Source organism: Entelurus aequoreus, linkage group LG16, assembly GCF_033978785.1.
Source record: "Entelurus aequoreus isolate RoL-2023_Sb linkage group LG16, RoL_Eaeq_v1.1, whole genome shotgun sequence".
NCBI lineage: Eukaryota > Metazoa > Chordata > Actinopteri > Syngnathiformes > Syngnathidae > Entelurus > Entelurus aequoreus.
The window spans coordinates 231,223-258,880 of NC_084746.1; the positions used below are offsets into that span (position 1 = coordinate 231,223).

General features: G+C 41.2%; 1 protein-coding gene across 6 annotated transcripts in view; it reads left to right on the forward strand.

Annotated features, from left to right (window-relative positions):
- The window catches only part of LOC133631474 (liprin-beta-2-like), a 126,809-nt gene that overhangs the window by 53,694 nt on the left and 45,457 nt on the right, over nucleotides 1–27,658 (forward strand). For 5 of the 6 annotated variants that reach the window (XM_062023689.1, XM_062023692.1, XM_062023691.1 and 2 more), the window contains 5 exons: nucleotides 6,507–6,593; nucleotides 13,144–13,257; nucleotides 15,125–15,262; nucleotides 24,692–24,904; nucleotides 26,716–26,808. In XM_062023689.1, the coding sequence (XP_061879673.1) occupies nucleotides 6,507–6,593; nucleotides 13,144–13,257; nucleotides 15,125–15,262; nucleotides 24,692–24,904; nucleotides 26,716–26,808 (645 nt within the window). Of the gene's footprint in view, nucleotides 1–1,167; nucleotides 1,304–6,506; nucleotides 6,594–13,143; nucleotides 13,258–15,124; nucleotides 15,263–24,691; nucleotides 24,905–26,715; nucleotides 26,809–27,658 lie in introns of those variants that run through there. The other variant, XM_062023693.1, reaches the window with a different exon arrangement.

The window sequence follows — 27,658 nt, forward strand, 5'->3', positions numbered from 1 at the left end:
TGAACAACTTAAGCTGTACATCAAGCAAGAATGGGAAAGAATTCCACTTCAAAAATGTGTCTCCTCACTTCCCAAACCAAAACTGAGTGTTGTTAAAAGGAAAGGCCATGTAACACAGTGGTGAACATGCCCTTTCACAACTACTTTGGCACGTGTTGCAGCCATGAAATTCTAAGTTAATTATTATTTGCGGAAAAAAATAAAGTTTATGAGTTTGAACATGAAATATGTTGTCTTTGTAGCATATTCAACTGAATATGGCTTGAAAAGGATTTGCAAATCATTGTATTCTGTTTATATTTACATCTAACACCATTTACCAACCCATATGGAAACGGGGTTTGTACATACTTAGTAATGAAATACTGTTTTAAATAGATACTTACCAAGGAAATAGTATTTGTTATAAATAAATACTTAGCAAGAAAGTAGTATTTGTTATAAATAAATACTTAGCAAGAAAGTAGTATTTGTTATAAATAAATACTTAGCAAGAAAGTAGTATTTGTTATAAATAAATACTTTGCAAGAAAGTAGTATTTGTTATAAATAAATACTTAGCAAGAAAGTAGTATTTGTTATAAATAAATACTTAGCAAGAAAGTAGTATTTGTTATAAATAAATACTTAGCAAGAAAGTAGTATTTGTTATAAATAAATACTTAGCAAGAAAGTAGTATTTGTTATAAATAAATACTTAGCAAGGAAGTAGTATTTGTTATAAATAAATACTTAGCAAGAAAGTAGTATTTGTTATAAATAAATACTTAGCAAGGAAGTAGTATTTGTTATAAATAAATACTTAGCAAGAAAGTAGTATTTGTTATAAATAAATACTTAGCAAGAAAGTAGTATTTGTTATAAATAAATACTTAGCAAGAAAGTAGTATTTGTTATAAATAAATACTTAGCAAGAAAGTAGTATTTGTTATAAATAAATACTTAGCAAGGAAGTAGTATATGTTTAAGGATGGCAGCAGTAGAATTTAAATATGTTGTGATTAGACAGCAGAGATGATATAAAAGATGTTTTCCCACTCGATGGTACTTTCTGCAAGCACAAGCTGACTTATTAGTTGTGGGCTGGGCTACATACACACACACACACACACACACACACACACACACACACACACACACACACACACACACACACACACACACACACACACACACACACGCACACACGAACATACACACACAGACTGGAAGAGAATGGTGGAGGAAGTAGGCAAAGCAGAGAAGTTATGGGATAATGGAGACTACTATCGACGTCTACAAGCACTTCTCCTGGCTTAAAAAGGTAATCTGATTACTTGATATCTAATGCACATTTACTTTTGACAAGAAACTCAAGAGTTGATTTCCTTAGCGGCGTTGTCAGCGTGTAGGAATGCATCACAAGGTTGTGTTAGCACATTAGATCATCTATCAGCTGATTGTTGTTGACAAAGCAGCGTCTGCTGATGCTGATACTGATGCTGATGCTGATACTGCTGCTGATGCTGATACTGCTTGATACTGCTGCTGATGCTGATACTGCTTGATTCAATGACACATGTTGGCAGAACATTTGATGGATGTTATTGTTTTCAATAGAACACATTTTATTCATTGATTTATATACAGTAAGTTTCCACATCATTTATCCATCTATTTGTCTACAAATATGTTCACCTTCAACTTGGAGGTATGTATTTGTCATGTTTTGGTAAGGGAAGAAAATGATGGCATATACGTACTTATACTTCATCAAGATTTAAAGAATCCATCCATCCAGCCATCCATCTTCTTCCGCTCCGAGGTGGGGTCGCGGGGTCAGCAGCCTAAGAAGAAAAGCCCAGACTTCCCTTTTCCCAGCGACGATGTCCAGATTCTCCCGGGGGATCCTGGTCAGCTCCCCAACGTGTCCTGGATCTTCCCCTGTGACCTCCTATTGGTTGGACTTGCCCTAAACACCTCCCTAGGGAGGCGTTCGGGTGGAATCCTGACCAGATGCTCGAACCACCTCCTCTGGCTCCTCTCCATGTGGAGGAGCAGCAGCTTTACTTTGAGATCCCCGCGAATGCCAGAGCTTCTCACCCTATCTCTAAGGGAGAGCCCTGCCACCGGACGGAAGAAACTCATTTTGGCTGCTTGTACCCGTGATCTTATACCTTCAGTCACACCCCAAAGCTCATGACCATAGGTTACCGAGGATAGGACTGTAAATCGACCAGCATATTGAGAGCATTGCCTTTCAGCTCAGCTCCTTCTTCACCACGATGGATGGATACAGGGTTCCCATCACTGCAGATGCCGCATTGATCCGCTTGTCCATCTCACCATCCACTCTTCCCTCACTCGTGAAAAAGACTCTGAGGTACTTGAACTCCTCCACTTGGGGCAATATCTCCTCCCCAACCCTAGAGATGGCACTCCACCCTTTTATGAAGGAGAACCATAGACACAACATCCCGAGTTGAGGTCAGCAGCACACCATTCCCACCATACACGGTTTTGACAGTGCACTGCTTCTCCCTCCTGAGGCGGCGAAGGGTGGTCGGAATTGCTTTTAAGCCATCTGGAAGTCGTTTTCCATTGACTCCCCGAACGCCTCCCATGTCCGAGTTTATATTTTGGGCCTCCTGCCAAGTGATGACCAAGATGAAGCTGACCATGAAGCACCTTGCGTGGCAAGCGTTCTTCTGGCATCCTGATAACGTGGCCTAGCCAGCGAAGTTGGTGCTGGGTGACGGTAGCCTCCACACTGGTGCAGTTGGTCTTGCAGAGTATTTCAGTGTGGGGGACTCTGTCCTTCCAGGATATCCCCAGGATGCATTGTAAGCACCTGATGTGGAAGGCCTCCAGCATCCTGAGGTGGCGGCTGTACAGGGTCCACGCTTCACAGCTGTAGAGGAGGGTCGTCATGACCACAGCTAAATAGACCGCTACCTTGGTATGTAGTTAAGGTTTTTGTTCTGGAAAACCCTTCCCCTGAGTCTGCCAAAAGATGCTGACGCCTGCTTGATCCGGTTTTGAATCTCCCTGTCGATACTGCAATAGTCAGAGAGAAATCTGCTAAGGTATTTAAAAGAGTCCACTACTGCAAGTGGTTTATTGTCGATGGTGAAGGTTTGTGGATGAAGTGGAGGAGTGGATGCCCACTGGCATATTACCTCGGTTTTTGCCACGTTGACAGAGAGGCCCAGTCTGCCATAGGCACTTGCAGCGGCTGAGAGAGTAGCTTGTAACACTTCCAGTGTGTGGGCCACAACTGCGCAGTTATCTGCGTATTGCAGTTCAATGACTTGCACTGGTGTGACTTTTGTGACTGCTTGGAGCCTCCGGATGTTAAACAGGTTTCCGTCAAGTCGTAAGCCGACGGTAACCCCATTGCCCTTCTTGATCCTCTCATGAAGCAGCAGTGTCACACACAGGAGGAAGATATTCAATAAGACTGGAGCAAGGACGCATCCCTGGCGTACACCGGTGCACACCTTAAACGGTTCTGATTCCTGGCCGCCAATAGTCACACGTGACATCATCCCTTCATGGAATTGCCTTAGGATGTTGACAAACTTCTGTGGGCAGCCAAACTTCAAGAGGATATTCCAGGGAATCTCCCTGTTGACAGTGTCAAAAGCCTTCAACAGATTGATGAAAGCAACGAAGAGGTCCTGGTGCTGCTCCCTACACTTCTCCTGAAGCTGCCGTGTTATGAACACCATGTCCACAGTGCTCCTGTTCTTCCTGAAATCACATTGTGACTCTGGCAGCAGGTCTTCCGTGATGTTGTTCACCAGCCTGTGTAGCATGACTTTAGCCAGGACTTTACCAGCAACAGCCAGAAGTGAAATGCCATGACTGTTGCCACAGAGGGACTTGTGCCCCTTGCCTTTGTAGATGGTAAAAATATTGGCATCTCTCCACTGCTGAGGGACAGTTTCATGCTTCCACACGAAAGGTAGCCTCCTTGCTTGAAGATCTCTGCAGGGATGCTGTCAGGACCAGGGGTCTTGTTGTTTTTCAGAGACCTTATTGCACTCTTAGCCTCTCCAAAGGTTGGTGGAAGGTCAAGGTCATGGATGGTCGGGTAGTCAGGTAGTTCCTCCAGGACTGAGGGGTCTGTTGGGGCGGGCTGATTTGGGAGGGTTTCAAAATGTTCTGCCCATCTTTTGATGATGAAGTGAAGTGAAGTGAATTATATTTATAATGATGAGCTTCTGGTCTTTTATGAGGGTTGTACCATCGTTGGACTTCAGCGGGGAGACAGCACAGTTTCTTGGGCCGTAGATGGTTTTCACTGCATCGTAAAAGTTGTGCATATCATTTTTGTTGGCATGAGATTGTATTTCAGCTGCCTTTGATATTCACCACCCACTCACCACAACCCCACTTTAGGGCACGCAATTTTGACTGCACCTCCCTTCTGGATTTTCGCCATTGCTGTCACAGCACAGCTGAAGTGGGGTTGTTGAGTACAGCATTGTGTGCTGTGTGCATGTGTTTGAGCATGGTGGTTATTGTGGCTGTGTTGTCATCAAACCAGTCCTGATGCTTTCTGCGCTTATAGCCAATAGATTGGGATCCTGCCTCATAGAGCCTGGAACTGATAGAGGTCCATTTGTCATCAATGGAGTCATCGCTCTCCAGAATATGCTCGATGTCTTCCAGGTTTTCGGCCAGAAAGAGACGGAGATTTTCCCGAGCCATAGGCTCTACTAGTACAGTCAAGTCTCTTCTTTCCTGACTTTTGAAGACGGATAACAGGGCGTACTTGCACCCAGAGCCTGGTCAGTCCAACACTCCTCTCATTGCACCAGTTAGTGATACGTCTTTTATGTCCGGGTGTCTCACAATGGCGTAATCAATCAGGTGCCAATGTTTGGAGCGTGGGTGCATCCAGGATGTTTTGTGCTTATTTTTTAGTTGGAAGATGGTGTTTGTGATGGTCAAGTCATGGTCAGCACAGAGGCTTAACAGCCATAGGCCATTAGCATTGTCTTGTCCAATGCCATGCCTGCCAATAACACTACTCCACACCTTGTTGTCCTTCCCCACTCTGGCATTGAAATTGTCCAACAAGAAGATCTTGTCCTCCTTAGGTATGCGATGGAGGCCCTCATCTAATGCCCGGTAGAAGCGGTCCTTAACATATTCCTTTGATGGTAGCGTCGGTACATAGGCACTAAGAAGGGTGGCGTATCTTTTCTTAGCCATAGGGATCATGAGTGACATGAGCCTTTCACTTATGCCAACCGGTGTTTCTGGGAGTTTTGGTAGGAGGCTGTTTTTTATTGCAAGTCCCACACCGTGCTGATGCTCCCCTCCTGGAGGGTCTCCTTTCCAGAAGAAAGTGTATCCTTGACCTTCTTCCTTCAGGGATCCTTCATCCAGAAGTCTAGTTTCACTAAGGTCAGCAATATCAACATTGTAGCGGTTAAGTTCCGCTGCAATGAGTACAGTTCTCCGCTGGGGTCTATCAGTGGTGATGCTAGTGTCCAGGAGTGTCCTTATGTTACATGATGCCAGTTTAAGAGGGATTACTTTTTTTGTTTTATTTTCTACCGTTGAGTGGAATTCCCGACAGGTGCGGTAGCCTGTCCAGGATGTTTTTGAGTGGGCAATGTTTGGGCCACCTCTTCTAGGCCCATCCCCATTTGGGGTGAGCAGTGCAATCCTAAATAGGGCTGCTCAGACGTACAGGGGTCTGCCGAGAGCAGCTGCAACTCAATTTCAGCTACTAGTGACCATAGATAGCCCTGTATCGCTGGTGTGCAGGGTTCTGACTAGGAGCTTCCAGTGCATTCATACCTGCTCCCGTTATCAGGCACTCCATTGCCACCAGACTTGGGTTCATATTCGGTAGCTGGTCTCACCGAGGCAGAGATGAATACCTGCGCATAGGAGCTTTTTTAGAGTGCCACTGGGGGTGCGCATGTCCCAGCAGCACTTCTTTCACTGTGAGAGGGTGGGATCCAGTGGTAAGGGGAACCCGGGATGACCGGCACTCTTCCACAGTTGGAGGAGGCTGCCGGAGCTCCAGTTTTTCGGAGGACCGCCTGTCGTGTGCCGCCAGCCACGTTGCTTATCTCTCAGGGTGTGCTCCCCTAGCCTTTGTCTTTCTAGACTTACCCACAAGGCAGCAGGTCTTCACCGTATCCCTGGCTAGGGGGCAGTCAGGTACTAGGCCTTTTCCAAGGGCCACCTGGGGTAACAGTAGTAAAGGGGTTAACCTCCTAGTGCCCCAAAACCCCAAAGAGGAGCCTCCACTGCCGGATGCACTTTAACGTCATGCCCAGGACATACATACATACAGTACACACACACACACACACACACACACACACACACACACACACACACACACACACTACATACATCCACATGCACATTCACTGTACAAACATACATACATACATACATACTGTACAAATGCATGCACATATACATACATACTCATGTATACAACCACGCCTCACCAAACATATATTAATGTTGTCACCCTATATTTATTTGTTTAGGTGAGCTTGTGTCCTCCTGCCAAGAATGAAAGCTACACAGAGAGACTGCTACGTCTCGAGGAGGACAAGAAGTCTTTGGTCCTACAGGTACGTCATTCATTAGATGTGGGATTAAAGCAATATATCCAATACTGTTTAATTATTCATTATCGATCTGATGGCTGTAAAGTCTAAATAGGCAGTTTTCAAAGGGGAAATATTCCTATGAATATGGTGAAGGTTGGGTCAACAGGCTGAACTAAATGATGCTCCATTTCTTAATATATCAAATTCTTACAAGCATTTCTCTTTCAAGACAAACATCTCACTGTTTTTAAGAGAGCAATGTAGTCTGTGTTGGACTTCATCAAGTCAGGTGTATGCTAATGACTTGCTGGTTTTAGCCTCGCTGCTCTACAAGCTAGCCAAGCTAGGTACACCTCAGACGTCATTATTATCTGCCTGTTTGGTCTCGTAAAGGTGATTTAAATTGTAGTCCTTCAACACGACCAACTGCTCTCTGCAAACCACACTTTCTTACTTCTGTGTTCCAATTTGAATTGAGTTTGCTAAGAGTTAGACTTTCAGCCAGTTTTGTAGGTACACAACTAAAAGTCATGGATATTCTTACCTGGTGTTAACTGGCTGGCATGCTACGTGTTAGGTCAGGGGTCGGCAACACAAAATGTTGAAAGAGCCATATTGGTCGGTGCGGTTTTGAGCTCTTCTTTTCAGTGCTTTTTGTTCATGTTTTTGTTAGTACGGTTTTGTTTGTCAACTACAGTCAGTCGCGCAAACCCTGTCTGCAGCCGACAAGCTCTCGTAGGCATTGGATTGCGGACGGAACAACCAATAAACAAGGACTTTATACACTGGCACAACATACCGCAGGACATAGCCCGCAGACCGTGGATTGTCATACCAGCAGGCAGGAGGAGATGTCGGCACAGGAGAGAAGTGAGGCTGCCGAGCAGGCCTTCTCCTGCAGCTTAGAAAGCAGCCACACAAACCACCGCTTCCCGGCATTGTTCACTCTAATGTCAGATCCATGGTGAACAAAATGGATGAGCTGAAACTGTGGACCGCAGGTAACAGACTCATCAAGGACTGTTGCGTTACGGTGATAAGCGAGTCTTGGCTCCATTCATCTATAGCAGACACAGCTATTGAGCTAACAGGGCGCACAGTACACAGGCAAGACAGAAACAGCCACATAGAGGAGGGGGTGTGTGCATATACGTGAATCACAGCTGGTGCACTAACACCACCATCATTGACAGCCACTGCTCTCCAGATCTACAGTATGGGACTGTGATTCCACCTTGCCTAAAGTCCTCCACAATAATCCCCCTGCCACAGAAGGTAAACGCCAGCAGCCCAAATGACTACCAGCCAGTAGCTCTTACACCAACCATCATGGAGTGTTTGGAGAAACTGGTCCGAAGCCATATCACCGCTATCATACCACCTGCACTTGACCCTCATCAGTTTGCATATAGAGCAAAACGATCTACAGAGGATGCCATAGCAACAATTCTCCATTCCACACTTACACATCTGGAAAAGCCAAGGAGCTATGTCAGGCTGCTCTTCATGGACTTCAGTAGTGCCTTTAACACCATTCTGATTCCCAAGCTGCTGGAGTTAGGCCTGTCTCAACAGATCTGTTACTGGATCAAGGACTTTCTAACGGACCGCCCTCAGAGAGTGAAGGTCGGACACCATCTTTCCTCAACCTTTGCTCTTCAGCCTTTACACCTACGACTGTATTCCCATTCATCCGAGCAATTCCATCATCAAATTTGCGGATGATACTACAGTGGTGGGGCTCATCGCAGAAGGGGAAGAGACTACCTATAGAGAAGAGGTAAAGGCACTGTCAGACCACTATGCCAAAAACAACCTCATTCTCAACCCCACAAAGACCAAAGATTGTTGATTTCAGGAAAAAAAATTCACTGAGCCCATCCAGCCCAACATGACCTGGAAAAGCAACATCACCTTTGAGCTTACGCCAGTGAGTGAAAGCCGAGGCAATGTTGATCCTGACTGTCCTTTTATCCGGGTAATCTCCGTTTTCCTTTTTTTGTCTCCTCGGACAAAACTTTTTGTTTCTTTGGGTGTTTTGGGGCTTCGACCATGTTAACAGGCGTTCTTCTTCTTTTTGTTTTCCGGCGGCACGTCGGCCTTCGTATCAGCTTCTGTCTTTTTAATGAACAAGGAAAGGGGGAGTGACGTATCCCGTAAAACAAGTCAGCACATTTGTAGTTTTTTGTGTGGCAGGGTTCCTGGCACCCTCTTCAATGTCATGAAGTGCCAGCAAAAGAGATACAGACCCCTCAAGCCATGACAAAAGTGTCATTTAACTAATGTATCATCCCAAGATTTACAAACATATTTTAAAAGGGTTCAAACATTCTTTAGTGCTGCTTTAGTTTATGAATATCAATGCAGTTTTACATTACTTTTCATTTGACTGAACAAGCATTCATTAATTGCAACTTTTAAAAACAGTGCATTTGTAATAAGAAACTGTTGAATTAATTCCCATTACACTTATTAAATTAATGGGAATGTGTGCAAAACTAGAACATAAGTGCCCTAAAATAAAGGAATTGGTCGGATCTCACGGTGAGGTGGCTCGCTGCAGTCAGACACATTTTAGAAATGTCTGCATTACTTTATTTACAATAAATAATCCATTATTGACGTTTTCTAATCGGTTTTAGAATCGCCCATGTCAGCATTCCGATGCATTTAAAAAATGATTATTTCCCCCACCTGTAATTATTACAGAGTAGGAAATATATTACAGATAGGTCAATAATGAACAATAAGTTAGTGAAAGAGAAAGTTAGTATAGCAGAAAAGGGTTTTTTAAAATTGCATTCAGAACATGTAAGGTACAAAATAATTCATACATTTTTGAAAAGACATGGTTAAATCAAATAATTTAGAGTAGGGTAGCATCTCTATTCACACTATTTCAGAAGGTGGGGGTAATGCACACCACAAAGTTGCTTGCCAACTGCCATTAAAAGAAGAAGAAGAAGGTCTTGGCGTCTCAAAGCATCCTTCACACACAACAGCAGCAACATTTAAAACCCACTCAGTATTCTCCTGCTTGCTAAAAGAGGCTAACTACCCACTTTTGTTCACTGCTGTTTCTCCTTGAGTTCCCCAGTGAATATCCGTTGGCGGTCCCGTCTTGTCTCCCTGTAACGTATGTCTGCTCTTAGCGGGATTGTGCCGAAAATGTAATTTCAGTTCTTATGTGTCTTGTACATGTAAGAATGGACAATAAAGCTGATTGATTGATTGATATGTACTGTACGGCTGATAGAAGTCTGTTATTGTCCTGTATATGTTGCAAAGCTGTTAAACATGTTAACATAAGTGAATATGTACTGTACGGCTGATAGAAGTCTATTATATGTTGCAAAGCTATTAAACATGTTAAGATAAGTGAATATGTACTGTACGGCTGATAGAAGTCTATTATATGTTGCAAAGCTGTTAAACATGTTAACATAAGTGAATATGTACTGTACGGCTGATAGAAGTCTGTTATATGTTGCAAAGCTGTTAAACATGTTAACATAAGTGAATATGTACTGTACGGCTGATAGAAGTCTGTTATATGTTGCAAAGCTGTTAAACATGTTAACATAAGTGAATATGTACTGTACGGCTGATAGAAGTCTGTTATTGTCCTGTATATGTTGCAAAGCTATTAAACATGTTAACATAAGTGAATATGTACTGTGCGGCTGATAGAAGTCTGTTATATGTTGCAAAGCTGTTAAACATGTTAATATGAGGCCAGTTCACACGTTAGTCTCAATATGTGTGTGTCACTTACAGACTTGTAAATATAAATTAGACCGTCCCTAAAGCAGTGTTGCTCAAACATTTTCCTTTCAAGGTATTTTCTTAAGTCCTTAACAGTGTGCAAATTAGACCAAATGGAGCCAACACTGTCAGAGTTACAAATGTTGGAAGGGTCAATTCAGAACAAACAGAGTCCCCGGAATCCACTTTGAGAAGCACGGAAAAAGAAGACTGAGGGCCACAGTGCTGCAGGTGAGGACATCGCTACAAAGTCAAGGAATTCATTATGATATTTGATTAGTATTAGAACCGGCCTGCAGGCCACAGCCGCCTGCTGCTGTTTTGCACGCACCAATACTCCATTGGTGTAAGAACTTTCAAAATGGGGTCCCAGGGCCTCCATCAAGTCCTAAAAATGGGGCCCCACAGTAAATTTTTGGGGTCCCACTTTTTTGTAACTGTTTTTGCAAACAAATGCTAAATGTATGCATTATGCTGTGCAATCATTTAAATATGTTTGAATAAACGTTGAACCAGTCCGGCCCTCGGCTGCTAGCAAATGAGTTTTTTTGGCATCTTTGACATCCCTGGTCTGAAGTTATAAATCAATGTTAAAACGGGCCAAATCGATGTTAAAAAAGGTCCAAAACATGTTGAACGCGTCATGAAACTAAAGTCTCACTCGTCAATTTGAAAAACTTTGCAGCCCTGGTTCATATATTACAATGTCAGCTCATTTTGTTGGTATTAAACCAAATATCATTAATATTGTTACTTGCAAAGGATGGGAAATATGGATAGTGTTTGTGTTTAATTGTGGTGTTTGTTAAAGGGGAACTGCACCTTTTTTTAGAATGTTGCCTATCATTTACAATTATTATGAGAGACAAGAAGTGTACAAAGCAGCTTGTTCTTGGTAGCTTGCTATGCAGCTAATGGGAGCGATCAATTCTACCTCGAAATCACTTTCAAAATGCATTCAAAAATTGTCAACAAGACTTCATTTACGTTCCGTCATAATAACCAAACTGTAGCGACATTGTTATTGTAAGTGTGAACACTGAGGAACTCTTTTTCTGGCGTAGTAAGTCGTAAGTTAGCTTCCAAGTCAGCACGAATCGCATTTGAGTTTGTAACACACAACACAATGCGATAGGACACCAATCTGTACTGTCTGAAAAATAGGAATAATCATATTGTAGCAGGGAACTCTCCTGAAGGAATCAATAAAGTACTATCTATCTATCTATCTATCTATCTATCTATCTGTCTGTCTGTCTGTCTGTCTGTCTGTCTGTCTATCTATCTATCTATCTATCTATCTATCTATCTATCTATCTATCTATCTATCTATCTATCTATCTATCTATCTGTCTGTCTGTCTGTCTGTCTGTCTGTCTGTCTATCTACCTATCTATCTATCTATCTATCTATCTATCTATCTATCTATCTATCTATCTATCTATCTATCTGTCTATCTATCTATCTATCTATCTATCTATCTATCTATCTATCTATCTATCTATCTATCTATCTATCTATCTATCTATCTGTGAGTATTAGCCCAAATGTCATGTTTTGTTTGATGGTTAATAGTGTATGTACTGTAGTTGTAACAACACACATGTCCAGCTGCATGTATCATATTCAATTTTAAAGTGTGACTCACTCGATGGACAGTTGTGCGTTGGTCCAGCTGGCCGGGGAAGTTTTTTCTTGTTTATTTGGTTAAGCGCTCCATTTATGTCAAAAGAGCATGGTTTCAATTTCCACACTCACAGCGCCAAAGACACGCCGACCTCACTCTCTCGCCTTCCGTCTGGTTCAATGTCTCACGCCTACAGAAGCAGTGGTTCATCCTCTGTATATTCAGCTTCAAAAAGATAAGGTTGTGAATCCTCATAAATGCAGTGATGGATGTGTGATGTAACAGTGGAACATGAATAAATGTAGTGATGGATGGATGATGTAACAGTGGAACATGAATAAATGTAGTGATGGATGTGTGATGTAACAGTGGAACATGAATAAATGTAGTGATGGATGGATGATGTAACAGTGGAACATGAATAAATGTAGTGATGGATGTGTGATGTAACAGTGGAACATGAATAAATGTAGTGATGGATGGATGATGTAACAGTGGAACATGAATAAATGTAGTGATGGATGTGTGATGTAACAGTGGAACATGAATAAATGTAGTGATGGATGGATGATGTAACAGTGGAACATGAATAAATGTAGTGATGGATGGATGATGTAACAGTGGAACATGAATAAATGTAGTGATGGATGGATGATGTAACAGTGGAACATGAATAAATGTAGTGATGGATGGATGATGTAACAGTGGAACATGAATAAATGTAGTGATGGATGTGTGATGTAACAGTGGAACATGAATAAATGTAGTGATGGATGTGTGATGTAACAGTGGAACATGAATAAATGTAGTGATGGATGGATGATGTAACAGTGGAACATGAATAAATGTAGTGATGGATGTGTGATGTAACAGTGGAACATGAATAAATGTAGTGATGGATGGATGATGTAACAGTGGAACATGAATAAATGTAGTGATGGATGGATGATGTAACAGTGGAACATGAATAAATGTAGTGATGGATGTGTGATGTAACAGTGGAACATGAATAAATGTAGTGATGGATGGATGATGTAACAGTGGAACATGAATAAATGTAGTGATGGATGGATGATGTAACAGTGGAACATGAATAAATGTAGTGATGGATGGATGATGTAACAGTGGAACATGAATAAATGTAGTGATGGATGAATGAATGAATGTGTCCATCATCAGGTGAGTGCACTGACTGATCAAGTGCAGGCCCAAGGTGAGAAGATCCGATCCCTAGAAAGCTCCTTGGAGGAACACAGACGCAAGCTAGCTTCCACTGAGGAAATGCTTCAACAGGTAACTTCTTCCATTGTTTTGCTTGATCAATAATTCATATTTAGTTGAAGTACTTTTGCAAAGTGTTGTTTGCTTTTGGCTTAGAAATCATGAAGAAGTGCTCCAACTTATGCAGACAAGAATGTTAGACTTAGACAAACTTTATTGATCCACAAGGGAAATTGTTCCACTCAGTAGGTCAGTTACAAAGGATGGAAAGGGTAAGGATGGAAAGGATAATTGTCCAACATCATTTTTAGGTCCAGAACTATGAAAAATGTTGTCAATATTAAAAGGGCCCTTGAACTTTAACCCTACCCAAATGGAAGGCCTTTTTTGTAACTCTATAAAGGCTGGTGAGGAAACAATTTGATGCATGATTGTCCTAATTAGGGTAACAAATAAATGTCAGCTGACCTGTGGGGCGTGGCCACACACTCCTGGTTAATGTGGGGCGTGGCCACACACTCCTGGTTAATGTGGGGCGTGGCCACACACTCCTGGTTAATGTGGGGCGTGGCCACACACTCCTGGTCAATGTGGGGCGTGGCCACACACTCCTGGTTAATGTGGGGCGTGGCCACACACTCCTGGTTAATGTGGGGCGTGGCCACACACTCCTGTGGCATTTTAATGGCGGCTTGTCCTGCTCTAAGCCACAATCAAGTTCCATTGCAAACTTGACAGTCAGCTGTCCTTCTTAAACCAATGTTATGTGCACGGGTGTGTGTGTGTATGTGTGTGTGTGTGTGTGTGTGTGTGTGTGTGTGTGTGTGTGTGTGTGTGTGTGTGTGTGTATGTGTGTGTGTGTGTGTGTGTGTGTGTGTGTGTGTGTGTGTGTGTGTGTGTGTGTGTGTGTGTGTGTGTGTGTGTGTGTGTGTGTGTGTGTGTGTGTGCGTGCGTGCGTGTGTGCGTGCGTGCGTGCGTGCGTGCGTGCGTGTGTGTGTGTGTGTGTGTGTGTGTGTGTGTGTCCCTCAGGGTGATAAGTGATGAAGGTTTAGTTTGGACATGGTTTGATGGTCATGTGGTTTCTATGGCGTTGTGACAAAATAGTGTGTCTATATGATTGAATTCAAGTTTAGGGACAAGCTACTTACTTCAATGCAACATACTGTATTTTCCGGACCATAGGGCGCACCGGATTATAAGGCGCACTGTCGAGTTTTAATAAATAATAAAGTACTAACTGATAACAATAAAGTACTAATTAGGAACTAACAATAAAGTACTATTAAATAACTAACAATAAAGCACTAACTAATAACTAACAATACAGTTCTAACAATGGCAAACCACTAGAGAGTGCTCTTAATCAACTTTATGAAAATGAAAAACATTTTTGGGCACACAATCAGACATGATCTGCTTGGAAGTTAACTTGTAGGAGGAAAAGAGGAAGACCAAGACGTAGAAGTGTGGATAACATGTCAACATGGATCAATAAATACTATCAGTACTGTTTAGGTAACAGTTTCAAACTGCTGGCATGACCTCCAATCTTCAGCCAGAAGATGGAAGTAAATGGTGATTATATGTTTTGTTATAGTTTATATGAGGTATGAAATCTGTTCCAAATGAATTCAAGTTTTGTTGAGAAAAAGTTGAGTCATTAGGAAGAGGAAGTGAAAGTAGTGCTTGTTGCAAACGTGTGCTTGGTCTGTGTCAGCCAACAAATACAAGTCCTCTTTTTATTCTTTTTTGTCTGCCATTCCACATAAGTTGTATTATTAGACCCAGCACTCGTGTTTATATTTAGCTTCATGGGGTCTGCGTTCCCAGCCTGGCCGAGAAGAACTCTGGACTCAGGAAGTGTTCTCACAGTCTGGTATAGAAGTGTTGGCTTTGCACAATTCCAGCATGGAATCTGATCCATGAGGTTTTTTCCCAGGAGCTGGTGAGCAAGACCTCGCTGGAGACCCACAAGTTGGATCTGATGGACGAGGTCTCGTACCTCAAACTGAAGCTGGTTAGCATGGAGGACACACACATGGAAGAGCCAACGCACACACAGCAGAATAAAGCCCAGGTAAGAAACCTTCTTATTGTGACATCCAGCAGATGACAACCTATTCAACAAGTCATTTTACTGATATATACTGTACATATCACTATCATTTTACTGATATATACTGTACATATCACTATCATTTTACTGATATATACTGTACATATCACTATCATTTTACTGATATATACTGTACATATCACTATCATTTTACTGATATATACAGTACATATCACTATCATTTTACTGATATATACTGTACATATCACTATCATTTTACTGATATATACTGTACATATCACTAAGTCAACTATCAACATGCATTTGTGACAGAGACATTTTCTAAATGCATTATATTGTAAAGTGATTTCACTTCAATACTCACTGAAGTGCTTTCACTTTCACTTCTTTCCTAGTTTTATATTTACATTGTGTTGCATTATTACACATTTCAACATCACTATAGGTCAGTACCTTCATGACTATTACACATACCATTTCAACATCAGTATAGGTCAGTACCTTCATGACTATTACACATACCATTTCAACATCAGTATAGGTCAGTACCTTCATGACTATTACACATACCATTTCAACATCAGTATAGGTCAGTACCTTCATGACTATTACACATACCATTTCAACATCAGTATAGGTCAGTACCTTCATGACTATTACACATTTCAACATCACTATAGGTCAGTACCTTCATGACTATTACACATACCATTTCAACATCAGTATAGGTCAGTACCTTCATGACTATTACACATACCATTTCAACATCAGTATAGGTCAGTACCTTCATGACTATTACACATTTCAACATCACTATAGGTCAGTACCTTCATGACTATTACACATACCATTTCAACATCAGTATAGGTCAGTACCTTCATGACTATTACACATACCATTTCAACATCATTATGGGTCAGTACCTTCATGACTATTACACATACCATTTCAACATCAGTATAGGTCAGTACCTTCATGACTATTACACATACCATTTCAACATCAGTATAGGTCAGTACCTTCATGACTATTACACATTTCAACATCAGTATAGGTCAGTACCTTCATGACTATTACACATACCATTTCAACATCAGTATAAGTCAGTACCTTCATGACTATTACACATACCATTTCAACATCAGTATAGGTCAGTACCTTCATGACTATTACACATTTCAACATCAGTATAGGTCAGTACCTTCATGACTATTACACATACCATTTCAACATCAGTATAGGTCAGTACCTTCATGACTATTACACATACCATTTCAACATCAGTATAGGTCAGTACCTTCATGACTATTACACATTTCAACATCAGTATAGGTCAGTACCTTCATGACTATTACACATACCATTTCAACATCAGTATAGGTCAGTACCTTCATGACTATTACACATACCATTTCAACATCAGTATAGGTCAGTACCTTCATGACTATTACACATACCATTTCAACATCAGTATAGGTCAGTACCTTCATGACTATTACACATACCATTTCAACATCAGTATAGGTCAGTACCTTCATGACTATTACACATACCATTTCAACATCAGTATAGGTCAGTACCTTCATGACTATTACACATACCATTTCAACATCAGTATAGGTCAGTACCTTCATGACTATTACACATACCATTTCAACATCAGTATAAGTCAGTACCTTCATGACTATTACACATACCATTTCAACATCAGTATAGGTCAGTACCTTCATGACTATTACACATACCATTTCAACATCAGTATAAGTCAGTACCTTCATGACTATTACACATACCATTTCAACATCAGTATAAGTCAGTACCTTCATGACTATTACACATACCATTTCAACAGCAGTATAGGTCAGTACCTTCATGACTATTACACATACCATTTCAACATCAGTATAGGTCAGTACCTTCATGACTATTACACATTTCAACATCAGTATAGGTCAGTACCTTCATGACTATTACACATACCATTTCAACATCAGTATAGGTCAGTACCTTCATGACTATTACACATACCATTTCAACATCAGTATAGGTCAGTACCTTCATGACTAACAGCCACTAAAAGAAGTATTGACATTTTCTAAATGAGACAAGAACAGAACATTGTTTGATGGTAGTGTTTTGTAACAGTGACAGAATGTCAACAAATAACGTTCAACTGAAGCTATTCGTTATTTTTTTGTTTAGTTTAGTTTTTGAAACCCCAACACAGCAAACATTGTGACCCCCACCAAGCGGTTTTGTGTCCAAATGAGTACTATCCCTTTAAGAAATGACTCCTAATCTCAAATCCTAATGTGAATAAAATACACCTGTCACACAAGCACTCTGTTGAAGGGGAAGTGTTCTTTTGGGGGAATTTTGCTTATTGTTCACAATAATTATGAAAGCCATGACGACGCTTCCAGTCCGCTTACATTGGAGTCTTTGGGAGCTGTTCAACTCTGCCTCTACAGACCCTAGAAAACTGTTCAACTCTGCCTCTACAGACCCTAGAAAACTGTTCAACTCTGCCTCTACAGACCCTAGAAAACTGTTCAACTCTGCCTCTACAGACCCTAGAAAACTGTTCAACTCTGCCTCTACAGACCCTAGAAAACTGTTCAACTCTGCCTCTACAGACCCTAGAAAACTGTTCAACTCTGCCTCTACAGACCCTAGAAAACTGTTCAACTCTGCCTCTACAGACCCTAGAAAACTGTTCAACTCTGCCTCTACAGACCCTAGAAAACATCCAAACACCTAAAAAAATCAATTTGTCTTTCATAATGATTGTGAACAATTGGCAAAGTTCCAAAAAAGTTCCCCTTTAAGTTTGCTGAGGTGGTTGTTGTGTTACTTTTAGTTGCATTGTGTTTGCTGTAAGGGCTGGACTGTTAATCCATTTCAAAGATGACCTCTCACCATCATGGAAATATTATCATCAAATGATATTGTTTGTCCTAAATTGGCCGCGCTACGTACATGCAAGTTCCCGATCTTGTCACGGTGAAACAAATGAAGAGAGAATGAGGAATGACTGCCACGTGGTGACCCACTTTGCTTACCCACAAACTTGGCATGCGACTATCAGAGAAAGATCAAAGATAAACTTACGTGAGACTCTTGCACGAACCCTAGGGCCGTAACCGACCCTATCAAGCAAATACTAAACACCTCAGCCACGTCTTCTACAATCAAAAATCGTGTTAACGTCAAAAGTTGGATGATTGTCGACAAGCCTATGAGGAGACCTGACTGGAGGACTCCAAGAAGTACTTTTCACAGGTTTGACTTCAGACACATGCTACATTAGATGGTTTTTGAAGGAAGCCGGCAGCTTGAGTCTGACCATGCTCGAGTTGATGATACGCTGCACCTCATTAGGACCAACAAAACCAGGTGACAGTTCTGTGGAAGGAAACATCAAGAGGTAAGTCCTTGGATGACAGCCAAACCTTGTCACCTGGAACAAAGGCGGAAGCTTGAATATCAATCAATCATCAATCAATGTTTACTTATATAGCCCTAAATCAGCAGTGTCTCAAAGGGCTGCACAAGCCACAACCACATCCTCGGCTCAGAACCCACATCAGGGCAAGGAAAAACTCAACCCAATGGGATGACAATGAGAAACCTTTGACGGGACCACAGATGTGGGCGACCGGTGCAATGGACGTTGAGTGGATCTAGCATAATATTGTGAGAGTCCAGTCCATAGTGGATCTAACATAATAGTGTGAGAGTCCAGTCCATAGTGGATCTAGCATAATATTGTGAGAGTCCAGTCCATAGTGGATCTAACATAATAGTGTGAGAGTCCAGTCCATAGTGGATCTAACATAATAGTGTGAGAGTCCAGTCCATAGTGGATCTAGCATAATATTGTGAGAGTCCAGTCCATAGTGGATCTAACATAATAGTGTGAGAGTCCAGTCCATAGTGGATCTAACATAATAGTGTGAGAGTCCAGTCCATAGTGGATCTAGCATAATATTGTGAGAGTCCAGTCCATAGTGGATCTAACATAATAGTGTGAGAGTCCAGTCCATAGTGGATCTAACATAATAGTGTGAGAGTCCAGTCCATAGTGGATCTAACATAATATTGTGAGAGTCCAGTTCATAGTGGATCTAACATAATAGTGAGAGTCCAGTCCATAGTGGATCTAACATAATATTGTGAGAGTCCAGTTCATAGTACAAACGTAGATCTAACATAAATATGATGGTGATTGGCAGCAGGCTGGTTGCCTTCAAAAGTGAGTCCCAATACAAAGAAACATGGCAGTCCATAGAAGGGATGGAAATCACTGACTCCAGTGAAGGAAAAGTAGGAGGCTGCAACTCATCAGCCACACAGATAGGAAACTAACCCAGTGACCAAGTTGACAAGGGTGCTACGGGCATATTCGATCTAGGGAAGTTGCTTCGCCCAATTTGTGGGGTCATGATGACCTACACATCTGACAACAGCCTTGATGCCCTGATTAGCCCAGTCTGACTGGCCCTTGGTCTGGGGATGTTGTCTAGATGATAAACTCGGTGATGCCCTCATGCTTTGCAGAAAGCCCTTCACACCGCTGACAAAAGGTGATCCACTGGGGATTATGTGAAACCAGACCACGTGGAGGACCAGCAACTCTGTCGTATTCAAGGATGAGAGCAGAAGAACATAACAACTTATCTTAGAACAAAACAATCCACAATGGTGTCGACTGTTGCAGGGTGGTAAGCTCGTAACAAAGGGACCATTTTCTTGATTAGTTGGGAGGGGTCGCAGGAGACCCAATAGGATGACTTGTTTCAGGAGCAAACAGAGCAGGCCGAAATGAACTGCTTGCCCTTTGGAGCGCGTGTAAGCCACTGGAAACATGGCCACGTCATCCCGGATGACAAACCATTTTCGATAAATGTCCCGAAGTGAGGACATCAGCACACAATTGCGGCACAATAAACAACCGTCTAGGAGGGCATCCAGTCGGTGCACAGTGCATCCCCCACCTGGTCCTCACCACTCGGGAGCGAGGAAGTCACCCAGGCTGAAGGAAGTCCAGAAAGAGCGCCAGGTTTTCCCTAAAGTCATCCAAGAAGATAGGCTATGGCCAAGTTAAATTTGGTCACAACCAAGTTGGATTGCCTTCCTGTGAAGCTCCTCTAAGGATCATCCAAAGTGCCAGCTCATCTTTAAGGTGAGTGTTGATGCTCATCCCACCCAACATCTGGAAGGCCATGGAATGTTTGGCCACCGACTTCTTGGCCCAATCCCGATGTTCACCCTCACTCAACACTACAAGCCTTCACTCACTACCACTCGTCTGCAGCCACCACCACTACATCCTCCAAATGAAGGAACGACGGGTAAAGCTTTGCAATCTTCCCAAGGACTTGGGACACCACTTGCTACATCACTGCATACTTTGAGTTCTGCCACGTAAGCCATTAAAAGTAGTTACCTTGGCAACTAGGGTTGTCCTGATACTGATATTTTGGTAGCAGTACCGGTACCAAAATGTATATCCATATATATTTCAATGCAATTGAATACTTGTCAAATAAATGGGACCACATAAATGTCATTATTTGCTTTATTTGAACAGAAAATCTTATGATAAAATTTATGAATAGACATGTTTCTTATTACAACAATTTTAGAAGATTGTAATGAAATTAAAAGGCATTAAACACTTTTCTTATTGCAATCAAAGAACACTTTACAATTTTACATATTACATGTAGTCTGACATCATCTAGAATTAGGTTAGAATATAATAGAACGTTTTATTGGTATTGTATTAAATGCTTAATGATTCAGGGTTGCCAATTTTAATTGATGTTATTAAGGCAAATATAATAATTGCTAAATACAATACACAACAACAACATGATTTGCTTCAGAGGCGTGATAGGACATGCTAAAATAAATACATACAAATGCTGGAAACAAAACTATGGCTAAAAGTACACAGATTAGACATGTAAAACTGACATTGTTAAAGAAATTCAATACGGGGAATTTGTTACGAAATTCACTTGCATTAGTTTATGCTATGTGGACTGCTTTTGACTGTGCTAATCGTTGTCAACAAGCCAAGCAGCTGTGTGCACATCTACATATCTACATGTGCATATCTACATATCTACATGTGCACATCTACATATCTACATGTGCACATCTACATATCTACATGTGCACATCTACATATCTACATGTGCATATCTACATATCTACATGTGCACATCTACATATCTACATGTGAGCATCTACATATCTACATGTGTGCATCTACATATCTACATGTGCACATCTACATATCTACATGTGCACATCTACATATCTACATGTGCACATCTACATATCTACATGTGCACATCTACATATCTACATGTGCACATCTACATATCTACATGTGCATATCTACATATCTACATGTGCACATCTACATATCTACATGTGCACATCTACATATCTACATGTGCATATCTACATATCTACATGTGCACATCTACATATCTACATGTGCACATCTACATATCTACATGTGCACATCTACATATCTACATGTGCGCATCTACACATCTACATGTGCATATCTACATGTGCACATCTACATATCTACATGTGCACATCTACATATCTACATGTGCACATCTACATATCTACATGTGCGCATCTACACATCTACATGTGCATATCTACATGTGCACATCTACATATCTACATGTGCACATCTACATATCTACATGTGCACATCTACATATCTACATGTGCACATCTACATATCTACATGTGCACATCTACATATCTACATGTGCGCATCTACACATCTACATGTGCATATCTGCATGTGCACATCTACATATCTACATGTGCACATCTACATATCTACATGTACACATCTACATATCTACATGTGCACATCTACATATCTACATGTGCGCATCTACACATCTACATGTGCATATCTACATGTGCACATCTACATATCTACATGTGCACATCTACATATCTACATGTGCACATCTACATATCTACATGTGCACATCTACATATCTACATGTGCACATCTACATATCTACATGTGCGCATCTACACATCTACATGTGCATATCTACATGTGCACATCTACATATCTACATGTGCACATCTACATATCTACATGTGCACATCTACATATCTACATGTGCACATCTACATATCTACATGTGCACATCTACATATCTACATGTGCGCATCTACATATCTACATATCTACATATCTACATGTGCACATCTACATATCTACATGTGCACATCTACATATCTACATGTGCACATCTACATATCTACATGTGCGCATCTACACATCTACATGTGCATATCTACATGTGCACATCTACATATCTACATGTGCACATCTACATATCTACATGTGCACATCTACATATCTACATGTGCACATCTACATATCTACATGTGCACATCTACATATCTACATGTGCGCATCTACACATCTACATGTACATATCTGCATGTGCACATCTACATATCTACATGTGCACATCTACATATCTACATGTACACATCTACATATCTACATGTGCACATCTACATATCTACATGTGCGCATCTACACATCTACATGTGCATATCTACATGTGCACATCTACATATCTACATGTGCACATCTACATATCTACATGTGCACATCTACATATCTACATGTGCACATCTACATATCTACATGTGCACATCTACATATCTACATGTGCGCATCTACACATCTACATGTGCATATCTACATGTGCACATCTACATATCTACATGTGCACATCTACATATCTACATGTGCACATCTACATATCTACATGTGCACATCTACATATCTACATGTGCACATCTACATATCTACATGTGCGCATCTACATATCTACATATCTACATATCTACATGTGCACATCTACATATCTACATGTGCACATCTACATATCTACATGTGCACATCTACATATCTACATGTGCACATCTACATATCTACATGTGCACATCTACATATCTACATGTGCGCATCTACATATCTACATATCTACATATCTACATGTGCATATCTACATATCTACATATCTACATATCTACATGTGCACATCTACATATCTACATATCTACATATCTCCATGTGCACATCTACATATGTACATGTGCACATCTACATATCTACATATGTACATGTGCACATCTACATATGTACATATGTACATGTGCACAAGGGGAGATGTTAACTGCATCTCCAGTGACTTTTTAAAGTGAGTGTGCAGGTCTGAATGTGTTTAGCTAAGTTTGAAGCAAAGGTGGTAATGTTGTATTGTCACCTTAGGCAACTTTTTAAAGCTTCCAGCTTCCAGCTTCCAGCTTCCAGCTTCCAGCTTCCAGCTTCCAGCGCCGCACTTCTGGTGTTTAAAGTGTCACTTTTAAACTTAGTTTTGCAATCCAAATACTTCCATATTGAGCTTTGCACACGCTCTTTAATAACCAGTAGAATTGCCATTTCTTGCCATTCTTCCTGTCAACTCTGTTAGTCAACACTCATTGGCCTCGACTTACAATGTCACCGCCACACGGCAACATACGTGGATGACAAATAGCTGAAGTTGTAGTCATTTGTTTGATGGCACTGATGAAAAAAGAATGTGATGTCGGCTCACGGAAGATCAAATGGTCTTGTCTTGTCGGATGAACGACTTGCCAAGGCTTTAGTCATGGGATTTCCATAATGTATCCTTTTCTTTCTACATTTCTGCTCACTATTTTTCAGCTTGTGGCTCAACAGTAACTGAACATACCGAGGGTAAAAAAAACCAGAGTCATGACACATGCACGTTAGTCACACGTTAAAAAGATTAGTGCTGTTAAAAGAACATTATTATCTTTGAGGGCCCTAAAAACAACAAAAGTATTTATAGTTGCAGACATATATTCATCAAAGTTGCTGGAAACAAATAACAATGCCAACTTAGTTTGTTGCTGCTGACAAATAACTACAATATGTTGCTCGAACCTCCAACTCTCATTTTAAAGCAAATAGTCCGTGTTATGTGGGAGGTGAAGTCTTACCTTTCTTTAACGCCAACTATTTTGCCAAACTTACTAGTGGTAAGCCACCACAAATAAAGGAATGCATGGCAAAGACTGTCATGGTTTTTTTTAATTCTGTTTGGAATGACAACAGATTTTTTTTATTTTTGATGTACTTATAATGTTTGTTTACTTTGTATAAAAGTGGTTCCAACCTCATCTCACCTGCCAATTGAATATTGGTAATCCCTCCAGTTGAACTTTGAAGACTGATTATTGACTGTGAGGTTGTCAGTGATAAATGTTGTTTCTCCCATTGCTTCATTGCTCTTTTTCCTCCCCATGTCCTCAATGTCTTCTGGCTTCTGTCTGGCTGCACGGCAGTGTGTGGTAAACCTCATTAGTGAGCTCCAGGAGCAGATGTGCCGCTTCCAGGAGGAGATCAGCACTCGCATTAAAGAGAAGCGAACGCTGGGAGAAGGCGAGAGCCGGCAGGAAGAGCCTCCATCCATCCGGGTCCAGGAGCACAACTCTCAGGTGGACTTAGCAAGAACTCAGCTGAGCCCGTGTGACTCTGATGGAGGACTGAGTGCAAATGTAGGAAGACTTGGCAGATGAGCGCGTCTAAACCCGCTTTTCACCTGCTGTTGAAACTTTTACACTCGCTCTAACAACTTTCATCATTCTTTTGCTTTCTTTCACCATACCGGCTTTCCCTCTGCAACCTTTCCCAAATCTGCAACATTGCAGTATTTCCTACACCTCTCTTGGCTTGGAGTATTGAGGAGATCAACTTCTCATGACTATTTCATGTACAGTGGAACTTGTTTACATTGACTGTGTTTATACATATATATATATATATATATAGTATGTGGACCAACTGTGTGGTTATGACTCAAAAGTTGGGGGTGTCCTGATACTACGTCTTCACTTCTGATACTTACTGTATATCGGAGCCTTGACTATTGGCCAATAGCGATAATGATGCGATAAGATTAGCAGGAATCATACATACTTCTATTATTAATAGTGTGGAATGCTAGAAAAGACTTGATCAAGTGAAATTAGCCAAGCAGAGAACAATGAATAGTAGCCTGTAGCTTACCATGTTTACCTTTTGTAAATAAGATGACTAAAATACAAGAAAAGACCAACCTTGTGTGCTTTGAATAGAATATAATGCTTTATTGTCATCAAACATGAGAGCAAGACATAATTACAGATGTGAGGTGCAGTTACCATACAAGACAAACAATAAATAACATGTTGAAAATAAATAAATAGCAGTACAAACTAATTGCAGGACATTTCAAGTTCAAGTAGCAATGATAGTCACACACACACACTAGGTGTGGTGAGATTACCCTCTGCATTTGACCCATCACCCTTGTTCACCCCCTGGGAGGTGAAGGGAGCAGTGAGCAGCAGCGTGGGCCACGCTCGGTAATCATTTGGTGATTTAACCCCCAATTCCAAGCCTTGATGCTGAGTGCCAAGCAGGGAGGTAATGGCTCCCATTTTTATAGTCTTTGGTATGACTCGGCCGGGGTTTGAACTCACAAGCTGCAGTGTCAGGGCGGACAGTCTAACCACTAGACCACCGAGCTGGATTTACTGTCCAGCTTTGCACACGTCAACCCGCTGCAGGTCTGCTTGGAGCTGACATTTGATCAGATATTTTTACATGTCAGCTAATATAATCCCATACTTGTTTTTTGAATGCTGATACCAGACCAATATCAACATTGGATCAGCACACCCCTTTTAAAAAATGCCCTCTTAAGTGGATGTTGAGTGGACATTTCTATGACAAATGGCCCGTTTATGTTGACGTGTGTTGTAGTTTAGTTAAGTTCTTCAGCAACATAACTGCTGTCTGATTGCAAACATGCACACTGACTTCATTGTTCAGTGTTGTAGTTTAGTTAAGTTCTTCAGCAACATGGCTGCTGTCTGATTGCAAACATGCACACTGACTTCATTGTTCAGTGTCAAAATAAAAGCATGACAGTTTTAACCGGGATTCTGTCAATCATTTTTGTGTTGTGTTGTGAAAAATGTGTGCATGCATGAAAGCTTCATTGTCGACATAAACTTGTTCCACTGTTGTACTTTTCTTCCTGCTAACAAGGGGAATGGCTAGCAAATAGTGATGTTGTGGTGATAAAGGTGTCACAGTGGATGAAACATTCTACACACTTTAGGATGTTTACATTTCTGTCCTTGGATTGTTCTTAACCGCACTTTGTGTTGTTTCTTTCCCAGAGGTACTTTGGATTCATCTCAGCATATGCACCAATGCTAACACAATTAGCCTTCAACTTCTCACACTTTTCCCTTCCAGGTGAAAATCTTCATCTTCTTTTTTGTCCAACTGAAAGATTTGTGCTGCGTTTGTGTTGCAGGATTTCTTGGAGGAGATGGAGCAGCTCAGGAAGAAAGTGGGGGAGCTGCAGTGGCAGAAAGGACAATATGAGAGGCAGCTTGGAGCCACCAAGGTAGCACATTATACTCAGTGCAACGCTCACATTATACTCAGTGCAACGCTCACATTATACTCAGTGCAACGCTCACATTATACTCAGTGCAACGCTCACATTATACTCAGTGCAACGCTCACATTATACTCAGTGCAACGCTCACATTATACTCAGTGCAACGCTCACATTATACTCAGTGCAACGCTCACATTATACTCAGTGCAACGCTCACATTATACTCAGTGCAACGCTCACATTATACTCAGTGCAACGCTCACATTATACTCAGTGCAACGCTCACATTATACTCAGTGCAACGCTCACATTAGACTTCTACAAAAGTGTAACACTCACATTATACTTGGACAGAAGCAGTGAAGTTGTCACGTTGTGTAAATGCTAAATAAAAAGAGAATACAACAAATCCTTTTCAACTTATATTCAATTGAATAGACTGCAAAGACAAGATATTTCATGTTCACACTGAGAAACTTTGCTATTTTTTTGCAAATATTACCTCATTTGGAATTTGATGGCTGCAACATGTTTCAAAAAAGCTGGCACAAGTGGCAAAAAAGAGTGATAAAGTTGAGGAATGCTCATCAAAGACTTATTTGGAACATCCCACAGGTGAACAGGCTAATTGGGAACAGGTGGGTGCCATGATTGGGTATAAAAGCAGCTTCCATGAAATGCTCAGTCGTTCACAAACAAGGATGGGGCGAGGGTCACCACTTTGTCAACAAATGCCTGAGCAAATTGTTGAACAACAACATTTCTCAAGCAGCTATTGCAAGGAATTGAGGGATTTCACCATCTACGCTCCGTAATATCATCAAAAGGTTGAGAGAATGTGGAGAAATCACTG